General features: G+C 41.3%; 3 protein-coding genes across 3 annotated transcripts in view; 2 read left to right on the top strand and 1 right to left on the bottom strand.

Annotated features, from left to right (window-relative positions):
- Window positions 1-2010: 2010 nt before the first annotated feature.
- LOC308091901 (protein C19orf12 homolog) lies at window positions 2011-6460 on the bottom strand. The gene is made up of 3 exons (XM_080437649.1): window positions 6370-6460; window positions 3465-3622; window positions 2011-2906 (listed from the first exon to the last, which is right to left on the bottom strand). The coding sequence occupies exons 2-3, from the start codon at window positions 3619-3621 to the stop codon at window positions 2641-2643; spliced, it is 423 nt and encodes a 140-aa protein (XP_080293775.1). The 5' UTR covers window position 3622; window positions 6370-6460; the 3' UTR covers window positions 2011-2640.
- Window positions 6461-7802: 1342 nt separating this feature from the next.
- On the top strand, window positions 7803-20125 carry uri1 (URI1 prefoldin like chaperone). Its single transcript, XM_080437789.1, has 11 exons — window positions 7803-8530; window positions 10192-10226; window positions 10484-10562; window positions 12896-13031; window positions 14334-14425; window positions 14536-14587; window positions 15100-15334; window positions 16123-16357; window positions 16982-17127; window positions 17664-17898; window positions 18533-20125. The coding sequence occupies exons 1-11, from the start codon at window positions 8411-8413 to the stop codon at window positions 18722-18724; spliced, it is 1557 nt and encodes a 518-aa protein (XP_080293915.1). The 5' UTR covers window positions 7803-8410; the 3' UTR covers window positions 18725-20125.
- A 2175-nt stretch (window positions 20126-22300) lies between these two features.
- LOC308092317 (uncharacterized protein) overlaps window positions 22301-24676 on the top strand; it is a gene marked incomplete at its 5' end in the record, with an annotated part of 45996 nt that continues 43620 nt past the window's right edge. Inside the window, one exon of the mRNA XM_080438167.1 lies at window positions 22301-22526. Within this exon, the coding sequence (XP_080294293.1) occupies window positions 22301-22526 (226 nt within the window). The remainder of the gene's footprint in view (window positions 22527-24676) is intronic.

Below are 24676 nucleotides of genomic sequence, written 5' to 3'. Positions count from 1 at the left end.
GAAACCTTGTATCGCCATATTTAAACTTTTTTATGTTCTTAATATAATGCCCTACTTTCTCATACAAGAGTATCACACACAAATAGCTGATCTACCAGCTCACAGCATGTCACAATGTAACGCGTTTTTAGCTTGTGGAGCTGCCATTTTTGCTTATTTTTTTCAAAGTCAAAGTCGTTAATTCTGTCTGTTGATTTGATTTAAACACCGATAAGTATTAACAAGAGCTTGTGACTAAACTACATTGAATCCTTTGGAACATGGGTTCTTTTTGTCCATTTCCTGAAAAGTAACAGTTTTGGACATAAATTATAAGATTTCCGACCGACAGCAACAATATCAAAAAGGAAAGGTGAGTAAGCCACTTGAATGCACAATCAATTTCTTTAATGTATGCATTATTTTGGTCAATTAAAGCTATAACCTGTAAGTTTTTTGTCCGTTGTTTCCACCTGACAGAGAGACATAATTGCAATGATGTCCGAACTACAATGAAGATGCCGGCGTATCTAGCGTCCAACCTAATGCACCGTCTGCTTCAAATAACGTTATTGATTGTCAACAAGTAGGTGTCCTACCTGACACCAGGGTGTAAATGTCTCAATGGAAGAGTAGGGAGACCACCTCCAACCACTGCAGATGTACTACGGTATTTATTAACATACTCTACCATACAGATTGGTTCAAATGTTTTATTCACTCAAATAAAATTTAAGTAAAATAAAACGGATTGCAGCCTTAAGAGACAACACTAGTACTAACAGTAGGAACAATATAGTAGTATTAACAAGTCCTGGATTGTAGCACTACTTGTTCATTGAAGTGGCTTCCCAACTTTACCAAGAAGTAAGAATTTCAGGTAAAAGGTTTGCAGATGTGGTAATGTCTTAAATAATGTCAACTTATATATACAGATGGTGACAAACATTTCTGCCAGTCTCAACTAATCAGTTGAACAAATTCCTTCAGTTTAATACACTTGGCACCGTAAATAAAAGCCTCAGGCAAAAATGATGGCATGCTGTACAGTGTACACAATGCTAGCTACTACACTGTAGCTACCTTGCAAACAAATGTGCAATTTGGGCATTTAGCTTCTTATGCAAAGTGACTTGACGTGTGGTCTGAGTAAGTGCCAAACCACACGTCCATCACAACTTATATAGCTATACATGTGATTATCAGCAATTTATATAAATAAATAAATAGATAGATAATGCACTGCTGGTGACATGGTAACTTAATATAAGGCTAATCCAGTTAAACAAGAGCAGCTGGTTTAACATTTACAGTAAGACAATAGTTCTTCTTAGAATAATCTTTTCCACCAACATTGAATGTTGTGTCTATTATGTCACCTTAAAGCAAAACCTGACAGCATTTACTTTATATAAAGATGTCAACTTCCTGTTTATTTTACTATTTTAATTAGCCGGACTGGATCCATAGATACGGATCATCAAATAGTAAAATCAACACGTGGAAATTTGTATAAAATTAGAAGAAAAACAGAAGTGTTATACATACAATTGTATACATGGTCAGAAACCAGAATAGTGGGGGTGCTCGGGTGGCGCAGTGCTTAAAGGAGAATTTTGGACTAAAGTTTTCTTACCTTTTCTATGACGTTATGATATCTTAGGATGAATGGTACAGTAGACATTTTTCATAACTCCACCCCTGAGCCGCCACAGCTTAAAAGGTGCGCGGATAGGCCTTAGGTTAGATCACATATTTTAATAGCTTTTTTTTATTTATTTTTTGGTGAGATCTGACGTTCATAGTGACAGAACACTATGCAACCAAAAAAAAAAAAAAAAAAAAAAACAGAAGTCTCGCTAGACGAGATTTCAATCTCGAGATTTCAATCTCGTCTAGCGAGACTTCTGTTTTTTTTTTTTTTTTTTGGGGGGGGGGACTGTTTTGTCACTATGAACGTCAGATCTCAAAAAAAAAAAAAAAAAAAAAGCTGTTAAAATATGTGAAAATATGTAAAATTCCCCTTTAAGTGCCTGCCCACCACCTCGGAGGTTGAGGGTTTGAAATTGAATCCACCGTGGTGCATCCGGCTTTGTCGAGCGTCTACACACTTACACAATTGGCCGGTGTTCAGTGGAGGGAAGCCGGGCAGGGAGGGTGAAAATTGTCACTGCACGTAATCCTACAGGCTGGGACGGCGCCTGTCAGTAGGGAGTATTGGGGAGGAGGAGTAGGACGAAGGCTCTACGCCCTCCCGGTGGGGACTCTTCACTGACAGGTGAGTCACTAAGATACAACAGCAGTGACAACACAGCAAGTGTGTGGGGAGGAATCAATTGGCACAACGAACAACTAAATTGGGGAGAAAAGGGGTGTCCGGGGGGGAGAAAAGCATCCAGACTCCTTTGCATTTGTTTGTGTGCTAAAAGAGTGATTTGAGACCTGTTTCACTGTGCAATGTAGGTCAATGAGGAGACTATTTTGGAATATCAATTTCTAATCAACGGAGCAGCTATTGAAGATATTTCACCAATATTTGGAATTACATGATGGCAGGGTAACTATACAAACCAAACCTCCAAAAAAGGGTAATTTTGCTTCAGTAATAACAAACATGATGACCAGTTAAGACAAGGGACCAGTTCTCATCCAGACATAAGTCTAGTCCACATAATGCACCTCTCCCTGCAGTTCTTTGGTTACATATCCAAGGAGGGCACAAGTGACCTGCTGTTTCATGGTGCTGTTGCCCATTACCAAGGCAGTCAGCTGGGCTACGTCTGTCCACTGGACATCACCCAGAATGGCCATGACGTCCCCATAAAGCTTCTGTTGCTGCAGGGGGGATAGCTCCATGATGATCTGAGGTAGAGGTTTGAACTGTCCACTGGTTAGCCAGCACCCCAGAAGACCACCAACAGCGCCCCCTGTTGGAGGGAGAGTGAGGTTAATCATAACTTCTTAAACCCTATATACTTTGATCGAGGTGCCCCAGGGACGTATACTTGGCCCCCTCCTTTTTCCCCTCCAAATCTCTTTGCTGAAAATATCTGCAAGCTCACAACGAGTCCCAACTAACGTGACGCGGTGTATGCTTGTAAATCTGCTATTTTCGTGGAATGTTTGCCTATTATTTCCAGAGACGCTAGGATTAATGTGGTAAAGGATTTGTGTGTCAAAGATATTGAAAAACATCTGAGGCTCTCAAGAGGGTAATAGATTTTAAAAGTCTAATACTTGATGGCTTTAATGCTTTCCCAGCTAGATTATTGACAGTTAGGAACCAAAAACTGCACTCTGAGTTAAATTAACACTGAGTAGATTGGGGTCCCAGAGATTAAAAATAATAATACATGTTTTTATCAAATGCACATCAAACTGGGGGTCTTTGAAATGAAAAAGGATGAGAATCAGTGCTATGACAACATAGTGTAGTGTTGCTCCAATATGACCTGAAGCTGACTGGTCTGTGATAAGTTACTTACCCAATGCAATACCCAGAGGTCCTCCCATCAACCCTCCTGCAAAGGCCAGAGTCCCAGCTGCTGCTGCGCCCTTCGCTGAGCCCTGCACCGCTGTCTTTATCTGCTGATTGCTCGACAACTCACAACAGAGGTGCATGACATCATTAAGTCGATTCATTCTGTGAAACCAAGCAAGAAGAATTTAGATGTTATATGTTAACAACCATCATAATAATAATCTCAAATTTATATAGCGCTTTTCTAAGTACCCAAAGACGCTTTACATGGGGGGGCATGAGAAAACAACAAAGAAAAACAACTTCATCAGGAAGGAGAAACAACACTAAGAAAAGGCTAAGACTGAGGAATAAAATCACTAAAAACAGTGGAATGAAGAGAAGGGGGGGGGGGTTAGCTGGGGAAATCCATATTGAAGGTGGGTTTTGAAGGTTTGGAGGGTGTCTCAGTATTGGGGAGTGCATTCCACAGGGTTGGATTTAATTAGAGCCTCTGCAAGTTTATTTGTACAGCCCGTGTCATACAGAAAGACAGTTCATATGTGTACATAGGCCATTAACAAGAACAAATACAAATGAAGCCATAAAAGACTAAAGGTCAAGTTGCACACTCATTCACATTATATTGTGTAAGAGCATTTATCGTATCCCTCTGTTCTGCAACCAACACGTGGAACTTACTATGACTGAATCATTCAGTCGTTTCTTACATCCGAATTCTTAAATTGGAGTCCGGGCACCCCCAGGGGTACTTTGGGGGGTCCCCAGCAAAACTTAACACATAATCATCTAAATCAGTTTAACCACTTTAACCCTATTTTATACTTTGTCTATTTTTCAATTTTTTTTTTTATTATCTCAGGTACTTTGTAAATATGTAGATAACTTGTCTGGCCTTCTGTTGCTCTCTTGTTTTGATCTCCTTCCCACTTGCCCCCCACCCCCTCTTCTTCTCCCCCCCCCCCTCTTCTTTCTATGGAAACTAACGTTGCGATGGGAACGATGTACAAAAACGAATTTCACCCACTTTTTTACCTTGTAAACCTGTGATGTGACAATAAAACTGATTCTGATTCTGATTCTGATTTTTGAAAGTTTTGGGGAAATCTTTTGAATAGTTAACTTTTGTTTTACATTTTCAACAACACAAATCACTTATTGGAGTCCGCATGGCCTAATACAGTATGTATCAGTTTGAGGGTCCTTGATATGAACACTGAACCACTGCAGAACATTCCTAAATGGGTCCCAGGCCCCCTCTGATCAGAGCTAAATATGTCCCTGACCCTGGGGGTTCCCAGACCTCCCTCTGATCAATGCTTATGGGTTTCTAAAGACAGACCGAGATGTAGTAGTGTAAGAATAAATAAAATAATAAGTATGATTAAATAAGTAATACAAATGTCAAACTTCCTCTGTGACAGCATTGTGCAGTGTTCAGGCCTTGTTCAACAGTCAATACAACAATGGTTGTGTGGAGTCATGTGATGCCATACATCCATGTGTGGTTGGTATGTATGTGTATTGTATTGTGTCTTGTCTTGTTGCATGTGATCTGACTGACTGTCACAATGAATCATGACACAGACGAAGTTTCCTAAAGAATCAATCAGTACAGCAAAGCCCTAGAAACACCAACTTTCGCTTCACAGACTAAAAATAAATATACCTTTGTTTAAACCAAGCTGATGTCCAAATAACAATAAAATAAGTAACCTAGTTGAGCCAACATGAGAAGTGAATAACACAATAAAATAAATGATAATAATAACAATAACAACAACAACAACAGTCACTGACTGTGCACTGGATCACAAGCACCTCTAGCCCTAGAATGTCTGTGATCTTACATACATTTCATGTATTCCAAATATAATCAATTAGTGTTTGGAATACATGAAATGTATGTAAGATCACATACATTCTAGGGTTACTCTAGCCCTAGCCCTGAAACATGACTGTCATACCATGACGAGCGTCATGTGAACCATGGCTACTCTAGCCCTAGAATGGCTGTGATATTACATACATTTCAAGTATTCCAAATATAATTAATTAATTAGTGTTTGGAATACACGAAATGTATGTAATCTCACAGCCATTCTATGGCTAAAGAAAGCACCTCACAATCACATACATCGCATAAGGGCACGTATAATAGTAGCTCCATAAAGAACCTCTCACTCCGCTATACAGCTCCGAGATGAGGTTCTATGTCGTTACCTTACAGAATCGGGTGGACGTCCGCCAAGGCTCCGCTGTTTACCCTTTTGTATACGTCGTATCCCAAAACTAAAGGTAGATTCCAAGCCGCACGGATGTTTAAAGTTTGGTTCGGCGCATAACATTTTAGGAACGGAGCGAAACTACACGTTTAAATCGCTTATTTAGTCAGCCTGTGGCCATGTTTCCCATTCAACCCGGAAAACCCCCTACGTCCGCTGCCAGTACTGCTCCCGGTTTGGCTACAATGGGAAACATGGCCACAGGCTGACTGAATAAGCGATTTAAACGTGTAGTTTCGCTCCGTTCCTAAAATTTTATGCGCCGAACCAAACTTTAAACATCCGTGCGGCTTGGAATCTACCATTAGTTTTGGGATACGACGTATACAAAAGGGTAAACAGCGGAGCCTTGGCGGACGTCCACCCGATTCTGTAAGGTAACGACATAGAACCTCATCTCGGAGCTGTATAGCGGAGTGAGAGGTTCTTTATGGAGCTAGTATAATAGTGGTATATTGGGGCATGTTGGATCATATACAGGGGAGTTGCTTCTCCCAAAAATAGCGGTATTTACAATTGAATTAGAAGCTCTGACTTGAATGACTAGACAATCCCAAAATGTGCCTTTAGTCTGTGCCTAAATACAAGGTCTAGGCCTAAATGTAAGTGTAAGTGTTGACTCACCTGTTTTAGTAGTTGTTGTGTCTGTGGGTGATTTCCAGATCTGTGTGACAACATGACATGCCGGGGGGACAACTACAGATCATGATCGCATCGCAATGCCTGATGGGGGACTGATGCCCGAATATATGCTTCGTCGTACTGCGGTTTCGCGCACCAACAATAGCCAATCTACAAGCTCGCAAGGCGTTGCGGACGCAACGCGTTGCGCGCTTGTAGATCGGCTATTGTCGGTGCCCGCCTTTGATTCGCCACTACGTGAGCCAATGAGCTGCAGAAGAAAATAAATAAATAAATAATATAAATGTTAAACATCCTCTGCGATAGCGTTGGATGGTTGATTAAAACTAATTCATAAAAAAATGTAATTGTGCATAGTTATAGCGCATGGTGTGAAAATGATTGAATCAGTGAAGACCAAAGGCCATTGATTGACCTACTTTTTTGGCATATCATAAACAAATAATTACGTAACAATGTCACGTGGGGGAAACACACCTACTTCTTTAAACTTTTTGATAAAGACGTCATTCATCAGCCACAGATAACCTGTTTAATCTTTGTTTGTCACGCTGACGTCACACTGCACTGGTCGCATCTTGGGTGGTTGTTTATGTTGATTTGATCAATATGTGATTGATTGTTTTCATTTCGCATTGATTATTGATCCATTCCTCCAACATTTACTCACATCTATGTTTCTATTTACCATTCAAAGCTCAGATCCGGTTTAAAGCCCGCCTACTGTATGCGGGAATTTCCAGATATAACATCGAAGTACACCAAACAGTTTCCGTATCCGCTTTATATAGGATATGCAAATCACAACGTGAATCGAGCCCAGTCAAGTCCAGGGGGGCAGGGCATACGGTATTCTCGCGAGAGCGCCGCTAGCCAAAAAAGGACGGATCTACAAGCCATCGACGCATAGCGCTGTGACGAGTCGATTGCTTGTAGATCTCTTCTATTTTGGCAAGCCAAACAGTGTTGCCATGTCGGCTTATTATAAGCGACTTTGCGCATCTTTTTCTGTAAAGTTGCTTGTAAATATTGGTAGTTTCGTTTCGGATTGCGTTTTTTTGGGCTTGTTTCTAAAGTGTAGTTGCTTATTTGAACTTGTTTCCTAATGTTGTTTAAATCAGTGGTTCTCAAACATGTCAAGGACCCCCTAAAATAGTATTTGTCTGTGGACCCCCATCTGAAAACATTTTATGCCAGGGACAGATTTGTGTTAAAATTTCAAATTGTTTTCAAGATTCTTTTGAAAATAGCAGATCATCAAGCTCACAACACGTCGCTGTGAGCTTGCAGATCGGCTATTTTCAAATAGCCAATGTTTAAAGGGCGAAGGGCTCGCTTCTTTTGGGCTTGTTTTCCTAGACCGTACTGCTTGTTTCTCTCGCAAAGCCTGGCAACGCTAAAAGCGAAACCTCCGTGCTAATAAATGAGGTTTAACATGGCGCAGGGTCAGTGACGGAGGAAGAGACAGACAAACACCCCCACACAGGCTGAAGGAATAATAATTCATGATTATCAACGATTGGGCCTTTTATTCCGTGGATTTGTTTTCATGAGGAGCACGCAGAGGTGGTGAAATGAGCGTGTGAACAGAAATGGTACCACTGTGGATGATAATCACCGCTACTACTGCTGCCCTATTGATGAATACGACTGAAAGAACGGCTTCTCTGTGGAATAACAGCTCCTATTGCATTCATAAACACTTCTTTAGGACTCACAGCCCCTGCTGAGCTGTTTTGTTTGCTGTTAAAGCTTGTTCTTGGAAGCTTGCTCTTGTTCTTGAATACGGAAAGAACGGCTCCTGTGTGGAACAACAGCTTCTATTGCATTCATAAACACTTCTTTAGGACTCACAGCCTCTGCTGAGCTGTTTTGTTTGCTGTTGAGCTTGTTCTTCTTCTTCTTGTTGTTCTCCTTGTTGTTGTTGTTGTTGACAGCGTAACATCTGAGCCCCATATCTGAATTGTTGACAGACAACACAACTACACACACACGTGCTGGACAAACACACCAACACGCAACGATGACCGAGGAAAGTCAAGGGAATAGTAATCACAATAATCTGAATAATGATGATAATGTGCAAGCTGAGCCTCCTCCTCCTCTACCGGGGGTTAACACACTTAGAAAGCAACACGAACAGGTAATAGCTGACTGTTCACATCATCGACCTTATGGCTTATCTTTTATTTAATTGTTTATTTCACTTCTTTTGGCAGTTTCTATTTTAAAAAAAATTACACCTTTTTAAATATTTGTAATGCATTTCTTTTAGTTTTATTTTTTTTCTCATGAAAAATGTATAATATATAAAAAATATATTATTGATTTATTTGTTCACATAGCCACTAGCCACGCGGTGCGCACGCAGGTCTGCAGGACAGAAGGAGCGATGTGGGGGGTTTAAATCCAACAAGATAAACTGGGGGTTTAAATAGCCCTGGTCCAGTGCTGTGCTATTCTCAAATTCCACTACAGTGCGAGGTCCTCAACTTTAGTAAAACAAACAAAAACAAAAAAAAAACGAATTCGCTACTCATCGAAACAAAGGCAGTTTTGTGTTGTTGAAAGTCTATTCTCCGGGGTGGGACGCCTCTCGGGACCCCACCTTCTCTGTATAATACACTTTTTGGGAAGAAAATAAAATATGTCCGACAGATGGAAATTATTTATTTACTCACCTGCGTCCTCTACAGTTCTGGTCATTGGTAATTTATATTGACCATATCTATAGAGGGCGCAGTGGAGTAAATAAAATAATTTCTGTCTTGCGGACATATATTTATTTTTCTGCCCAAAAAGTGTATAATACAGATAAGGTGGGGCCCTGAGGGGCTTCCCACCCTGGAGAATGGACTTTCAACAACACAAAACTGCCTTTGTTTCGGTGAGTAGCGAAATTATTATATATTTTTTTTACTAAAGTTGGAGACCTCGCACAGTAGTGGAATTTTCGGTCTATGAGACTGGCAGCGTGTCTGGCAGAGCGTTAGAGAGAACTCGGTAACGCTCTGGACCAGAGCTCGGGTTTAAATGGACCACGTGTTTAGGCTTTTTCAAATTGCAACGTCTCAGCGTGTTGTTAACATTGTGCAGTTTTAGTTTATTCATTTGCTCGTCATGGGGTCCATTTTGGACAAGCTTCCATCATTGTAAACCATCAGTCACATGTTTCTGGTCGTGTTTTATTTGGTTTCCTCAGTGGCTGCCCACATCCACATGACAACTTCAAACTTTATTTTGAGGCTCAAAGCTTGCAGTGTTGTCATGTAGAGAATATGTTCAGATGGTCACATACTTGGGGGTGCTCCTGTGGTTACATGTCGGCTTTCCGACATGTAACCACATACTTGACTGGTAACTACATTCTGTATGTGGTTTGTAGCCCCCAACAGCTGTGGGTGTGGGTGGGGGCTTCTTCCACTGATAAATGCATCTTATCTGACAACCCCTTTGGCTACAGCCTTGGCTCAAGACTATCATAGATGTATTTTTTTTTATTTTGACGTTTGAATATCACAGATACGAAAGTAAAAGTCAGACTCTATTAAATACATCTATATGATTGTCTTAATCCAAGGCTACAATATAACCCAGACAACATACAAGTACAAAGGTTACTAAATGGACCCATTTGGTACACTCTCTTAGTTACGTAAACTGATAAAATAACTTTATTGTGTAGTACTACTACTCGTGTGTGTGTGTGTGTGTGTGTGTGTGTGTGTGTGTGTGTGTTTATGAACAAAGAACTGCACTGTACTCAAACTGTATCCTATTTGAAAATGTTTGTCTTAACTCCAGGTTGTGAAAGACTGTGAAGGTCAGATTCAACACTGGTGAGTCTCAAACGCAAACACAGTCTGCTGCCACCATGAATGACATCCCATAATATCCAACATGTACCTGCCCCATAGCTACGGATTGCTGCACTTTAAAGTGATGCAGTATTACTTGAACCTGCTTAAATGAATTAAAAGTGAATGCTCACATGGTGGGATTTTAAAAGTAGCTTTGGAAGCGAGCCGTCGGTTGAAAGTGAGTTGGTTGGATAATGGTTTGCATCTAACGGAAATGCTGATGTGTGGTGTTGCAGGAAGAAAGTGGCTGGGGACTATCAAGCGCTGGACGAACGTCTTAAAACGCTCCCAGATCAGCTTTCTTATGATGTCATGGTGAGTCCAGTCTGTCTGGGATGGCAGAATCTCCACGACGCGCACACACACTACTTTTACACCTAAAGTGCGACTTTGCCTTTTTGCACAGAACCAAACAGTCGCCACTTGTGTGTCTGTTTCTTTCTTAATTTTTTACATGTATTGAAGTTTTACGCAACAGTGTCAGCGTTTGACAGCAGTTTTCGGTAGATTCTATACATATACAACTATTTCAACTATATGCATTTATTTGACAAAATACCTACACAGAATGGATTGACGACATAGTCAAGAAGCATACTCCTCCACCGAGCGACATCAAGACCGCTGTTTTTCCACGTTTACACACAGTAGAAAGATGAGTTCTGACACTCCAAATCAATACAGCGATTGGCCTGAGAAGTAGCTCGCAAAAATATAAAGCCATATTCTGTACGTGTCTTTTGGTTTGACATTTGTCTGTTGTAATAAACTCATCTGTTAAAAGAACTGGTGGCGACAGACATGACAAATTTACAACAAGCATTAATGTAAAACAATGATGGACAGAAACTGCCTTTTAAAAATACAAATACATTTTTAAAGAGCTACTATCATGTAGTTAAAAGTGAAATACCAACTCAATAATCGTCTCAGTTTTTCACAGGCGGGTTTTCACCAGAGGCAGTTTTTTTAATACTAATATCTATGCAGTGATATTAGTCTGGCCATGCCAGGCTATGAGAGAGGGACATACTGCGTGTTTGTGCGATCAGAAATATATTGGAGAAGAAATAATGAAGAGAAGCAGGGAGCCAGCTCAGTGCAGAAAGGTGTGTGGAAACAGTCTTGACACTCCATGTGCTGTAATGGCTGTGTGAGTGTGTGCTGTAGACGCCGATTTCAGCAAGCTGAAGCCGATATTTGCATTTTGCACCATATCGGTAATCGGCTGCTAAGGACGCTGACATAGCAGAAGCATTTATAATTTGGGTGGTGGAGATGGGCGTGACTCACAGGAGCAGTGCCATGGTTAATTGATCAGCAGGTGTTTATAATTGTCTAATTGTTCTCTCCTCTTAATAGAGCGTGCCAAAAATCCTGAAGGGGGCGTCAACAAGTGTCATTTGGTATCGGCGGACATCTTTGAGGGGTATAAAACAGGTTGACTTAACATTGCCCCCCTCAAGTATGTCTGCAGCTACTATGCCACGCCCCCCCGTGGTGACGAGTCGTTGGCACGCACTATAGTAGATTGCTCTACCTAGAATAGCAGAGAGAGAGCTGGCTCAACACAGCAAAGTTAAAAAGGACTTTGATTTAAACGCATAGCAAGCTGCACACCCAAGGCTTGAACTACACTTAGAGACTCTGATGCATGAATATGTGTGGGTGGGTGTGGTTAGTAAAGTGCAGAAGCTTTCATTACAAAACAGTCATCAATTTTGTCAGGAAGAATCCATGGTAGCACTCGGTGTCCTATATAATAGTGCCAATCGGCGGACAGGGACTTTTACACAGTTATGTGGCCTTTCTCATGCATTTTTTTCTGCTCAGTTGGTTGATATATTAGTCTGAAATTGATTGAAGCTGATTTCTAACTTTCCCCAAATGTAAGTTATTAGCATTTTTGCCACAGGCTAATGAGATCTGTTGTGGCAGTTGTAGTATACAGTCAGGGGTGTGCACATCTCCGGTATGGACTAGTAACTAGTTAATTATGGATTTTAGAATCTTTGACAGAGCTGAAAAAAGGGTTAATATTGGCATTCCTGTTCTCCAAAATATCATAATAGGTTTGACCTTGAAAAACCCAAATCGGTCCAATCTCTAAAAATGACCCCCCCATGGGGTGCTCTGGTGTTGCAGGGGTGAAGTTCCTGCCCACCACCGGAGACTAGAGGTTTGAATCCTCGACCATGCATCTGCCCTGAGTTACAACTAACACAATTGGCCATGTTCACAGAAGGGGGCAACATTCCTGGATATGTAAAATGGCCTACATTACACTTTGTCTTTCTGTCTGTCTGTCTCTCTCTCTATCGCTCTCTCTCTTGCTCATGCACTGTCTCTCTCTTTCTTTCTCTCACCTGCTCTGTGGAGAATAGGTTTGTTTTGATGGGTGTGTGCGTCTGTGTGTTGGGCTACAATGAAATCCCTTAGCATATGGCAAAGTTCTGCCAAGTCTCCTGAGCTTTGCAGATGCGTGCCACTCTGTCGTAAACACATTTATTCTCAAGTGTTGTCGGTTAAAGTCATCAGATTGCTTTTGTTTCATTGTTACGCTTTAACATTTACAGTCCTACCAATGGCTTTATTTCAATTCCTTCCCCTTTGTTCTTCTTTCCTTTTCTATTATACTGGATATACAGGTGCCATTTGGTCCGTTGGCGTTTATGCCAGGGAAGATGGTCCACACCAACGAGGTCACAGTGTTACTGGGTGACAACTGGTTTGCTAAATGCTCTGCCAAGCAGTCTCAGAAGATTGTTGATCACAGGATGAAATGTACGTTTGGAAACTGTTTTACTTCCTTATAACTTATGCAAACTCAGAATGTTTTTTTTTTTTTTTCATCTCTAAATGTGCATGGAATTTATGTTCTGGCTTTAAGAAATTAGAATTCATGTAATTATGTTGCATTATATCCAAAATAATTCAATGAATTATAATGAATGAATTACAAGAACAACATATGTTTTTGCTCAGTAGTGCTCTTATTAATCCAGCAGAGGGTGCTGTCATCTACATTCTAGACAAACAGTACATACCCACAATGATAAAAAATGTCTCTGGAAAATATTTTAACAAAAGTATGTGGTCACTTGTCATAACTCAAAGTAGGATATTTTTTTCTTTCTTTCATTTTCAATTGTTACATCTGCACTTGTGGTATTGTAGCACTAATAGCCCTAAGGTCTTTCAGGCCTCGTCTCAGGATGTTTATAACACTGCCACTGAAAATTAAGGGACCTTAACAAACGTAAACGAAAATGGTGTTGGATGAAACTCTGAAAATATACAAATACTGGTCCCTTTTGGTTCCATTTGTACACTCTTCAGAGTTAAATAAGCACCAAGGCCTTAACAGTGTAGCTTGGGGTCGTAGAGAGGAAAAATAATTGTATCAGGTGGTCCGCGGTCTAATGCATGTCAAACTGGGGGTCCTGGAAATGGAAAAAGGTTGAGAACCCCTGTTCTAGCAGAGGCTACCGTATGTCTAGCCAATATATCCCCCCCCCCGCCCCTCCCCATTCCAGGCCTGAAAACCTCATATCAAGTCAAATGAGCCTAAGTAAGGATCTGTGATGTGAACATTATTAGGGTGCTCATTGAAGCAGAAACGCGCTCCATCCTCCCGGCTCATCCTAAGTGCTGTAATACAAACAGAACTGGCCTGTGCGATGTGACAGACAGCGGCTGAGTTGTCACGGCCTTCTGTGTTTGACCTTTCCCCATTTCCACTAGACGCACGGGCTGGAGGGGCTCGCCGTCGCCATGGCAACAGGGGCCCTCCGCTCGCCATTAGTAAAAGGGCTTAATTGTTGTGAAGATTTAATGATCCGGAGTAGCACGGAGGGCAGGAGATGTTATGAACTGTTTGTGTCATCATTTTGCTTCTTTTTTTTTTTCCCCCACCTCCTTTGCTGTCAACATGTCCCGAATTTTAACTGTTGAGCTGTCCGATTGGCTCGCTTCTCTGTTTATGTTTTATTCACACACCCCGTTCCTAAACTAAAGCCAATAAATTGCCTCCCACACGCTCATGTAAATACATTATTCTGATGAGTGTGTGCTTGTTGTTCGCAGATGTTGAGGGTGAACTCGATGCCCTGCACAAGACAATGAAAAACTTTGAATCCAGATATGAGTTCACCAAAGGTCTAGAGGACGTATCGGGCGTAAGTGCATCTACTTTGGACATTTAACATACTTAAGCAAATATTGTATATTACATATTAAAAACTCGGGGACATGCTACTGACTTCCACTGACTGTGCTTTGCCTTTAGAATAAATATGACATCAGAGAAGAGGTTGCAAGCAATGAACCCGTCACCAAAGGTATTTTGGAAAGGAGTTGGCCTTTACTAGAGCCCAACCGATATATCGGTCTGGGCGATGTATCGGGCAGTATTGACAACGTCAGTGTCGGAAATGTATTATGCCCTCTATGCAGTGTAACAATCTTTAACCACTTTCAACGTGGCTTCCCTATTTTCGTTCAAAACTAGCAGATCTACAAGCTCACAACACGTCACGATATGCGACACGATGTCAGCTTGTTTGATTTGATTGATTTTACATTTTACAAAAAGCAAAACATTGGTAATCGGTGGGCTTGGACAGTGGTTCTCAACCTTTGCTCGATCAGGGCCAACTTGAACATTTCAAAAGAGAATCACTGGTCTAGGACTCTACAAAATCGGGATCGGCATCGCACCCAAAAATCAGTCATCGGTCGGGCTCTAGTCTTTTCATTGCCTTCCTAGTTCATCAACATCGTAGTTGCCGAGTGTTGTTATTCTGAGCACAATATGCATTTCTGTCTTCTCCGCTGGTTTTCCTGTGAACAGGAAATCGGCGCGTGGCCCTCAAGCCCAACTCTAAGCCCAAGGTGGACACCATTTTGAATCCGCCAGACGAGGAAGAGGAGAACGAAGACTGCAAATACGGAGGGGTCCTGTCCGAGGAGGAGCTGTGGACCCGGCTGGACCAGCTGGAGAAACTGGAGGAAGAGGAGGAGCAGGAAGAACGTGAGGAATTGGAGAAAGAGCTGCAGAAACCAGAAGAACGTGACGGACAGGACAGGTAGGTACACTCAGCATTTCTAAAGTGACACTATGATGACTTTCCTCATTATGTTGAGACGTCGTCCTTTGTGTTCATGGCAAAATACTAGTGATCTTTAATTCAGAAGATATGAATCCGGTTGATGTGATGGCTGAAACAGACATACTGTATGTCAATAAGGCTTGTATTTTAAATATGATTGTTTCAATAGACCAGTGGTTCTAAACCTTTTCTCGATCAGGGCCCACTTGAAAATCTCAAAAGCATTCGCGGCCCACCCACCTGACCTGACCACTTAACATGCTTAATATGAAAGGCTGCCATGTTAAGTGTGCCTTTTCAGAGCATGTTTATTTATTTATTTTTAAAGATATTTATGCGGCTTTTTTCTGCCTTTTATTTGAGAGGAAAGTAGGCTGACAGGGACTGGGGGGGGGGGGTGACACGTAGCAAAGGCCGTTGGGATCGGGAGTCGAACCCGCGACACGCTGTCAAACAGGATTACCAGCCTATGTGGTATGCTCCTGGACCACTAGGCCAGCGGGCGCCCCAGAGCATGTTTATTTTAATGATTGATCAATACATTGTGTCCAACCTTGGATCAATGGAACCAACGTAGAATAAGTTCTTATCGATATTTTTTTGTTTTGCCAATTATTTGGCGGCCCATTTGCAATATCCTCGCCAGTGGTTCCCGGCTCACAGGTTGAGAACTACTGCTATAGACAATAGTGTCCCTTTTTAATTAAACGTAATAAATTCTTCCTTGTCCTGGCTCTATACTGACGCACCTTAAACGCTTCCAGAATGTCGGACACCGTGGACATAAACGGCGAGGACACCATGTCCTCTTCCTCGTCCGAGGAGGAGAAGGAGGGTGACAGCGCTCCACCGCAGATGCCAGGCTGGAACCGCGGTCCCCAAAACAAGCAGGTTAACGGTAAAGCTCCTCCGCCAAGCAGACACAAGATGGAGGAGGAAGAAGACGGAGACAGCGGGCTGCCCACCATCTACTTCTCTCACACAGTCGAACCCAAGAAGGTTTGTGCGATCATAAGTGCGCACTCCTTTTAAAATCACTTTGGTGGAGGTTTGGGTTGTGTAGTTATCTTGACATGATATAACTCCAAATATTGGTGTGATATCTTCCATGGTTTCTCCATTGATTAGAAATGGATATTCCAAAATAGTCTCCTCATTGACTTATGTTGCATTGTGAAACGGGTGTCAAAGTCACTGTTTTACCACATAACCGAATGCAAAGTGCCAGTGTATAACATAAAAAAACCTGGTTCTGTTATTTATTTATTTTTTTCAAATAAATGTCAACTTACTGTTGATTTTACTATTTAAAAATCCGGATACACCATCCAGTTGGGATCTTCTTTCTAATTAAAATAGTAAAATCAACAGGAAGGTTGACATTTAAGATATCTCGTCAATGTTGGGAGTTACAGTACATCATGGCAAGGTAACTACACAACCCAAACCTCGACCAAAGTGTGATCTTATATAGTATACTCTGTCATACAAAATATTATTTTTTGCTAAGGAGATACAGTATAAAAAAAAAATGTTTTGCCTATATTGACACGCCCAATATAGGGAAGCCAGGGTTTATGTTGTTAATGATTGTCCCCTTCGTCACTTGTCTTTGTCGCTCAGGTGAGGATAAACACGGGGAAGAACACAACTTTGAAGTTCAGCGAACGGAAAGAGCAGAATTCAAAGAAGAAGAAGAAGAACGGTCACTGCAACGGCCACTCGCACCACGAAGTCCATAAAATCACAACACCAGCAGACATCTACAGGTTAATACTTTTGGTTATAACAAAACGTTTATTGCTAAAAAGTTAGCGCTTTATATTCTAATAGTAATAATTGCTATAGAGCGTTGGTAACAGGGGTATCCCCATTTCTCCAGCTCTTGTTGTAAAGGGAATATAAATCGGGATGCCAATTTCATCCAGTCAGGAGAGAACCCATTTATGAGCTCATTACTCTACTAATTTATTACTTCCAATTTCACTCATTTATCCTGTTCTCTCCGCTGATTGGATGAAATTGGTATCCTGACCTGAAAATGTGTTTTCTGAAGAGCTGCATTTTAGTAAAGAGCTTGAAAGACGGGGAGACCCTTGTTACTGACTAAACGCTTAATAAGTCTATATTAATTATTATGATGGGGAATATAGAGCTATACAACACTTATTTTAACAAAAAAATATCTTGTACGTACACCCTCTTTAAATACCAACGTACACACACACACAAAAATCACACAAATCTGGTTCTCTGAATAAATGTTCGATCATGAACTTTTGTGGGCGGTTTGGTGTTTTCACAGGGTGTTTGTGGACGTGAGGAACGGCGAGCCCGTGCCCAGGAAGTCCATCCTGAAGTCTCGGAGCCGCGAGAACAGCGTGTGCAGCGACACCAGCGAGAGCAGCGCCGCCGACTTCGAGGAGCGCAGGGTGGTGGGACGCAGCTTCAGCCACGATGAGCACAGCGACACCAGCGACGGCATCACGGAGGAGGACAGTCCCACCGCGGTCGCGTTGCACCCACCCAATCGATTTGAGGTACCGTCCACCATTAGGGATGCACCAATTAATCCAGTGATTGAGGATATCGCAAGTGGGCCCCCACATAATTGGCAAAATAAATATAAAAAGATTTTATTGATAATGTAACATTTATGTAAAATAATTATGTCAACAGATGTCATTGCATTTGTTCTTTCAAACCTTGAAAAATGTGTTTTCATTTTGCGAATATGGAGTTAAAGGAGTAGTTCACTCAAAAAAGTACTTATTTTCTATCAAATACACACCCCATGAAGCCCTGAATTTAATGGAGATTTTTTTGTTTTTGTTGCATTCTTAAGCCCATAATTTGATGGCGGTCAGATGGGTGGGTCGCGAATGCTTTTGTGATGTTCAAGTGGGCCCTCATCCAGCAAGGATTTTAGTAGCAGACCTACAAGCTCACAATGTGTTGCGGATGTGCTTGTAGCTTGCCTATCTTTGGCATGCGACACCATTGAATGACGGAGAATAAATTAAGCCTTTTAGGATGTCGTGGAGAAGAATCGCTTTGGTCTGAATTGCCCCTCAGACTCGTTAGTCTTGTCGATTAAGCTGCTAGGCGCACAGGGTGATCAAAAACAGAAAACTAATCCCTGTTCCTTTACTGTTTGTGTGGTTGGTTTGTTAGGCGTTTTCAGGCACCGTGGTGGAGAAGGACCCCATGCCTTCAGCCGTTCCCCATCTGACCATCGTCCCACCTGCTCTACCCACAATACCAGAGCGGAAACAGGAGGAAGTGACTCCAGACGCGCCACCATCCCAGGAGGAGCCCCCGAAACGCGTGTCCAAGTTCAAAGCTGCCAGGCTGCAGCAGAAGTGAGCATCCATGAGCAAAATGTCCTGGTTCTGCTCTGGCTCCTTTTTTTTTTATACTGTCAGTGGTCTTTTTTTTTCTCCTACAATCTGAGCTGGACAGATCACCACCTAGCAACTGTTATGTTCTTAAACATCCACTAGCTTGGTATTAGTGCATAATCACCGTTGTCGGGCGGAAGCCTTGTATGTTCAAAATCATAGGTTCCATGGAAAAATTGATCCATTGTAGTTATTTAGTCTCAAGCTCTTGTTAATACTGTTCATTGGATTCATATTTATAAAACTCACAGATAGACCAACCTGGCATCCCTATATTGTATATAGTGTGTAATTATAGGTGAACATTTCCCCCCAAAATTCTAAACATAAAAAGAATGTTTGAGCTTGTAGATTTGCTATTTTTTGCATGACTATGGAATTTTGCTATAACTTATAGCAAAAGAATGAAGAAATAAATGTATGAAAAAAAAACATAAAAGGTGAGATATGGACATGCAATGTTTCTGCCTGACGGCAATGTTCTGTTTATTGTAATATTAGGAAAGCAAATCAATTATAATCTGTTGTTTCATCACTAGTCTGTACGCGGCATCCTGCTCTTTATAGCAAGCAGCACTTAAGTTCAGAAACATTACATTTAATAAATATGTAGTTTATTTAGCTTATCCTTTCCTGCAATACTATGACACTTAAACACTAGTCCACCTTGGCGTTGTGCTCGTTTCGTGGTGGTTGTACTTGTGCTGGTGTCTTTCCCATACTGTGAAGGCCAGTGTCTTATCCAGGGTTTGATTTGCAGAAGGGGGGGGGGGGGGGTCCATACCTCTGCTTTTGATAAATCGCCACCCGGGTCATTCATTTTTATGGACCGTGGGGATATGTTTGATCCCTGCTTATGGACAGACTGAATACCTGCATTTCCTTTTGGGAAATGTAGACCGACTGATATGTTTATTTATGTTTGATATCTATTATCAAATTTAGTGAATACAGCTAATCTACAAGCTCACAATGTGTCGCATGGCGATCTATTGTGAGCTTGTCGATCTGCTACTTTTGCTATTTGTTATATGATGAAGTATGGTTTCAGTCTGAAATTCAGTGGTTAACAAGATGAACCCCCCCCCCCCCTTTGTTTTATCCCCACAAATCGAACCCTGGTCTTATTGATCTACTGCTATTCTGTTCATCCAAGTTATTGCCTGCTGTAGTGCAACATGCTTTGTCTTCCGTTTTTGAGTTTTTTCTCCTTTTTTTTTCTATGATTGGATTAGGTGCTAACTGTCATTTAACCTTCTCTTGATTCTGTTGAATGTAGGTTCACTTCTGTGACCAGCTTTATGTAAGAACAAAAAGAGAAAATAAATCTTGTAAAATGGAAAGGTTAATAAATGACTTTGGCTAATTTGTTTGCATTAATTTGCCGTTTATGGCATTGCGCCTAGAAGGGGTGAGCCGTCTAGAATAGGGTCTGTCTGACTGTACACATTTCTGACTGGGTTAATCTCGCAAGCTGGGCCAATCTCGCAAGCCACTTGAACAATCTGTGCCAAATGTCTTGTGCACTCTGCCAGTAGTTCAAGGATGCCGATCCCTGCATATTTTCTCGTATTGTGAAAAATACATTTTGTGTGATTTATGTTTCACATTTTGTAAAGGGGTGTCAGATGTCTGATCCACTGTCCCTCCATATTTGGGCAGGACTGACTTCAGAGTGACATCAATGATCCATAGGGAAGCCATGCTGTTAATAGACCTCTTGTTTTATGCATCCTGCCAGAGATGTATAATTAATTTCTTAATGTACCTCCTATTTGAAATCATTCACATTTCAAATGTTCCAGTACCTGGAGAATGAGACAAAATGTCAGTCAGACGTCATGTAGGAAAGAAATGGGTGAATCTAATGGAAATTGTACTTTTTAGATACATGTCTTTTTACGGGACACAGAGAGGTATTAAAGATAATCTAATATTTGGTATTCCATGAATACAATTATACTGAGAATGTATATGACAGTTTGAATGTTTTGTTTTAGTGTAACTGTGTAGTGCTTGCTTCTACACTGGACATAACTAGACAAGACATATGGATTTCACTTCATTTCACTCATTTATTAGATTCTATAGAGTCCAACATGTGTTTTTCTTGGCTTTCTCTAAAGCAGGGGTCTTCAATGTTTTTTCAGGCCAAGGACCCCCTAGCTGAGAGAGATGAAGCAGGGACCCCCACTATAAATTGTATAAAATTGTGTTGCAGATTAAACCTTTTCATAGATAGCTTCATAGACTTGTTTGACAGCACTATATCAGTGGTGTCAGCAGTGTAGAACAGCAGGAAAATAGCTTTATAATGACACCAAAACATCATTTTACATACTGTGATAATTGTTTGGGAAACAAGTGTGGGGGAAACTTTCCTTTCACACTGTTGCATACATCATAGATTGGGCTTTAACCTTACATTTTTCAGTCTACATTTTGCTTTAATCCATGCAAGACATCCATCCATCCATCCTACTTTGGATGAATGTTTCTCTCTCCAGAGTAGGCCTATCATTAATTAACCACTTAATCCCTACTTTGTCATACAATGAATAGCTAAAATAGCAGATCTACAAGCTCAGTGAACTTGTAGCTGTTTTTCCAAAAGCTACAGCTTGTAAGGTGGTGGTAGTGCAGGATTCTGATAAGAAGCTTTCAGAGGGGTCCTGAGTTGACCCTCCCATCCCCGACCCGATTCCCACTCATCAGGATTAAATGAAATATGAAAATCCAGGTAGCTCGAGACAGATTAGCCGATGCTTAACATGGTAGCGTTGCACTGGCGAGTCACAGATCAATGGGTTTACGTGAGTTAAGCTGAAGAGGTATATGCTGGAATATAGGCGCCACTTAGCATTTCAAAGACATCTAGAACCTGAACTACGTAATAGCCCGAAACACAACAGAGATCTGCATTTCAGGGATTAAGAGGGATTTTAAGAGTTGTGCGATGGGGGTTTCAAGCAGGCATTGTTGTCCAGACAGGTACTCAGGTCTGAGAGGGAGAAAAAAGAAAAAGAAAGAAGTTACTCATATTTCCAAGTGTCAAAACTACTGGATTAAACTGCACGCTATAAACCTGCTACAGTACATTATCATGTGTTTATAGATCCAACATCAAAATGCTTTGCACAAAGTGTCATATGTCACTATGTGCTATATACATGTGGGCTTTGTGAGGAAATGTATTGTTAGGCTACTGGCTGTTTACTTTGCTTATTTGTTTATTATTTATTATGTGATTTAGCAGTGTGAAACATTTTAACATCTTCCTACAGTGAACTGGGGCCTCCCAGGGCTTTATACTAGGCCCGCAAGTATTTCCATATACACCAAATCTAAAATCGGTCTTGCTGAGCTTGTAGATCTGCTATTTTCACTGAATGTTCGCCCCCAGAATAGAGACGCAAAGGTTAAAGTGCTTAAAGTGAATCATGGCTTTATATGAAAGCTCTGCAGCATATGTCTTGATACCCGAGGCCTTTGTTTTGTTGTTGTCATATCTTGTTGGTCATATTGCTTAATGTGCGATTCAATGTTAGAGTGCGGACTAGGTGACACCAACTCTGGACTCCAGAATTGCTGCCTCGATCCACTCCCTCCTAATCAGCATCAGAGTCCGGAGTTCTGCAGTGTTGCTATAGCTCCGCTGACCGCTGTCACGCCTCAAGTTGTCTACGTAGGTGGTGCGCCCCGTTCCCCTATAACTGTGCCTTGGGTTGGCTCCCACGGTCTCAGTTCACCCACCACACCCGTTCCTGGTGCCTGCCCACAGTGCCCTGCCAGCCTCATCCTTCTCTCCCTGACCTTGTCTGTGACCCGTGGGAGACCGCCGTAGAGTTGTAGAGTTGAAGTGATCCGCCCAAAGTCCAGTTCTTATAAATGCCACTTGAGAAAGAAAGAAAAAAAAGAAAGCTGTAATAAAGATGATGGATTTTTAGTAGTTTAGTCAGTCATTGCACATGGACAAAACCAAAATTCTACTTTGGAATAATCTTACATTGTCAAAATACTTCCTAAAATGGGAGCCTCCCTAAAAAATGTAACATGTTTATTTTTGTTTGGTTGAGGCCACCCTCAAATTAACCACACATAATTCTGGGCTTGTCATAGGCAAACAGTCTGCCAAAACAGGTGAACATTCTGCGATTTTATGATCGGCAAAGAGGGAAAAAAGGAGGGGGCCAAGTATAGACCCATAAGGGACCCTGTCAACTGAAGGATAGGGTTTAAGTAATAAAAGGTGTTGAACCTCAATGTCATACACATCATAGATAAACGGGCCACAGAGCCATAGAATGAAAATATGTTAGTTACAGTAGTTCTTGAAATAATTTGCTAACTCTGCACCAGACCAACTAAAGTAACGCAGCACCTGTCTGTGACTTGTTGATATTTCATTAATTCGGATCATATCCTTGTTATATATTTAGGCTCTGCATGTAATTGTCCCTTTGAACTGCAGTATGTGTGCTTGAAGCACATGCACATTTGGAGTTAAGACTCAGAGAGCACTATCTCCTTTTGATGGAAGATGATCCACAATGGGGATCAGTGTGATGATGACAGTAGTAGTTATCAGTGATAGATCTTATAAGCATCTAATTAAGCTTAAGAAGCCGCTTAATACATGCTAAAATAGCTGAATCAGAGAGGTACTTTAGAGACCAGTGGTTCTCAAACATTTCCATGTCAAGGACCCCCAAATTGATAGGTATTAAGTCCTGGACCTCCCATTTGAAAAGATTTGGTGCCGGGGACCCCCATAAGAGAATATCTTATAGTTAGTAGGGAATTCTACAACGGGGGGGGGGGGGGCGCCGCTGGCCTAGCGATTACGGCACATACCACATATAGGCTCTAATGCAGCCCGACAGCAAGGCACAGGTTTGATTCCCGAGCCCGACAACCTTTGCTGCGTGTTGGTGTCACTCCCAGTCTCTCTCTCCCTGTTTCCTGTCTCTCTCTGTGTACTATCAATAAAGGCAGAAAAGCCCCAAAAATAAAATATATATACATTTATATTCAAAAACAGTCATTCTACAACTTTGTATACTGTAGTTAGTAGGTGGGGATCTGAATAGTCCTTCTTATACTGTACATTCTCTCATTGGATTACCTTGGTGAAATTATAGTGAAATTAACCACTTTCAACCTGGCATCTCTATTTTGTGCATGTCATCAAACATTTTCGAAAATAAATGCGACACGTTGGGAACATGTAGATTGGCTATTTTTGAAATGCAATTTTTTTTTTTTTTACAAGGGACCCCCTGGAACCCCCTCTCAAGGACCCCTGGGTGTCCTCAGAACTCACTTTGAGAACCACTAGCTGTTGTAGCATTCCACTCTTCTCTGTATTATGGCCTGGGAGTGGGACAGCTGCTGAGATTACAAGTGGTGCCATATTCACAATGCTTTGGTTCAGCGTGAACAAAATCCTAATCATAAACATATTTATGATCATGTTGGGGGCATGAATGTTCCTCTTCTGTCGCTGCAAAAAAGAAGAACAAGTCACCCATTCCAGTAACAAACAAGCACACTTGAGTCTGTCAATATACTTCGTAATATAAATTATCTTGTAATTAAGCTGGTTAAAATAAATATACATAATACACTTCTCCCTGCATGCAGAGAAGGTTAATATTGTGGTGCTTACGGGCATATTGCCATGTGTTGCTGTTTAACATAAATGTGCTGTCTGGCATTATAACATGTAACTGCATAATCAATGCACGCATGCTGCATAAGAACAAGGACTGATGAAGACCACACATCTTGGCTTGTGGTGGACATTTTTGTCAAAATTAAATTTTTGCCACAGACATACAAATTGACTGGACAATAATATTACCAGAAACACATAGAGAGCTAGCCCTGAATTACCATAATATGTCTGTAACTCTGA

The sequence above is a fragment of the Gymnoscopelus braueri genome, assembly GCF_963280865.1.
Source record: "Gymnoscopelus braueri genome assembly, chromosome: 9".
Taxonomy (NCBI): domain Eukaryota; kingdom Metazoa; phylum Chordata; class Actinopteri; order Myctophiformes; family Myctophidae; genus Gymnoscopelus; species Gymnoscopelus braueri.
This window is presented reverse-complemented; position numbering and strand designations above follow the sequence as displayed.

What these genes read in the sequence shown, in the direction of transcription:
- LOC308091901 (XM_080437649.1), bottom strand. Translation starts at nt 3,621, where the DNA reads ATGAATCGACTTAATGATGTCATGCACCTCTGTTGTGAGTTGTCGAGC. An exon ending in ACCTCTGGGTATTGCATTGG is followed by an intron (nt 2,907 to 3,464) that starts GTAAGTAACTTA and finishes TCCCTCCAACAG; the next exon opens with GGGGCGCTGTTGGTGGTCTT.
- uri1 (XM_080437789.1), top strand. Translation starts at nt 8,411, where the DNA reads ATGACCGAGGAAAGTCAAGGGAATAGTAATCACAATAATCTGAATAAT. An exon ending in AGCTTTCTTATGATGTCATG is followed by an intron (nt 10,563 to 12,895) that starts GTGAGTCCAGTC and finishes CTGGATATACAG; the next exon opens with GTGCCATTTGGTCCGTTGGC. An exon ending in CAATGAACCCGTCACCAAAG is followed by an intron (nt 14,588 to 15,099) that starts GTATTTTGGAAA and finishes TCCTGTGAACAG; the next exon opens with GAAATCGGCGCGTGGCCCTC.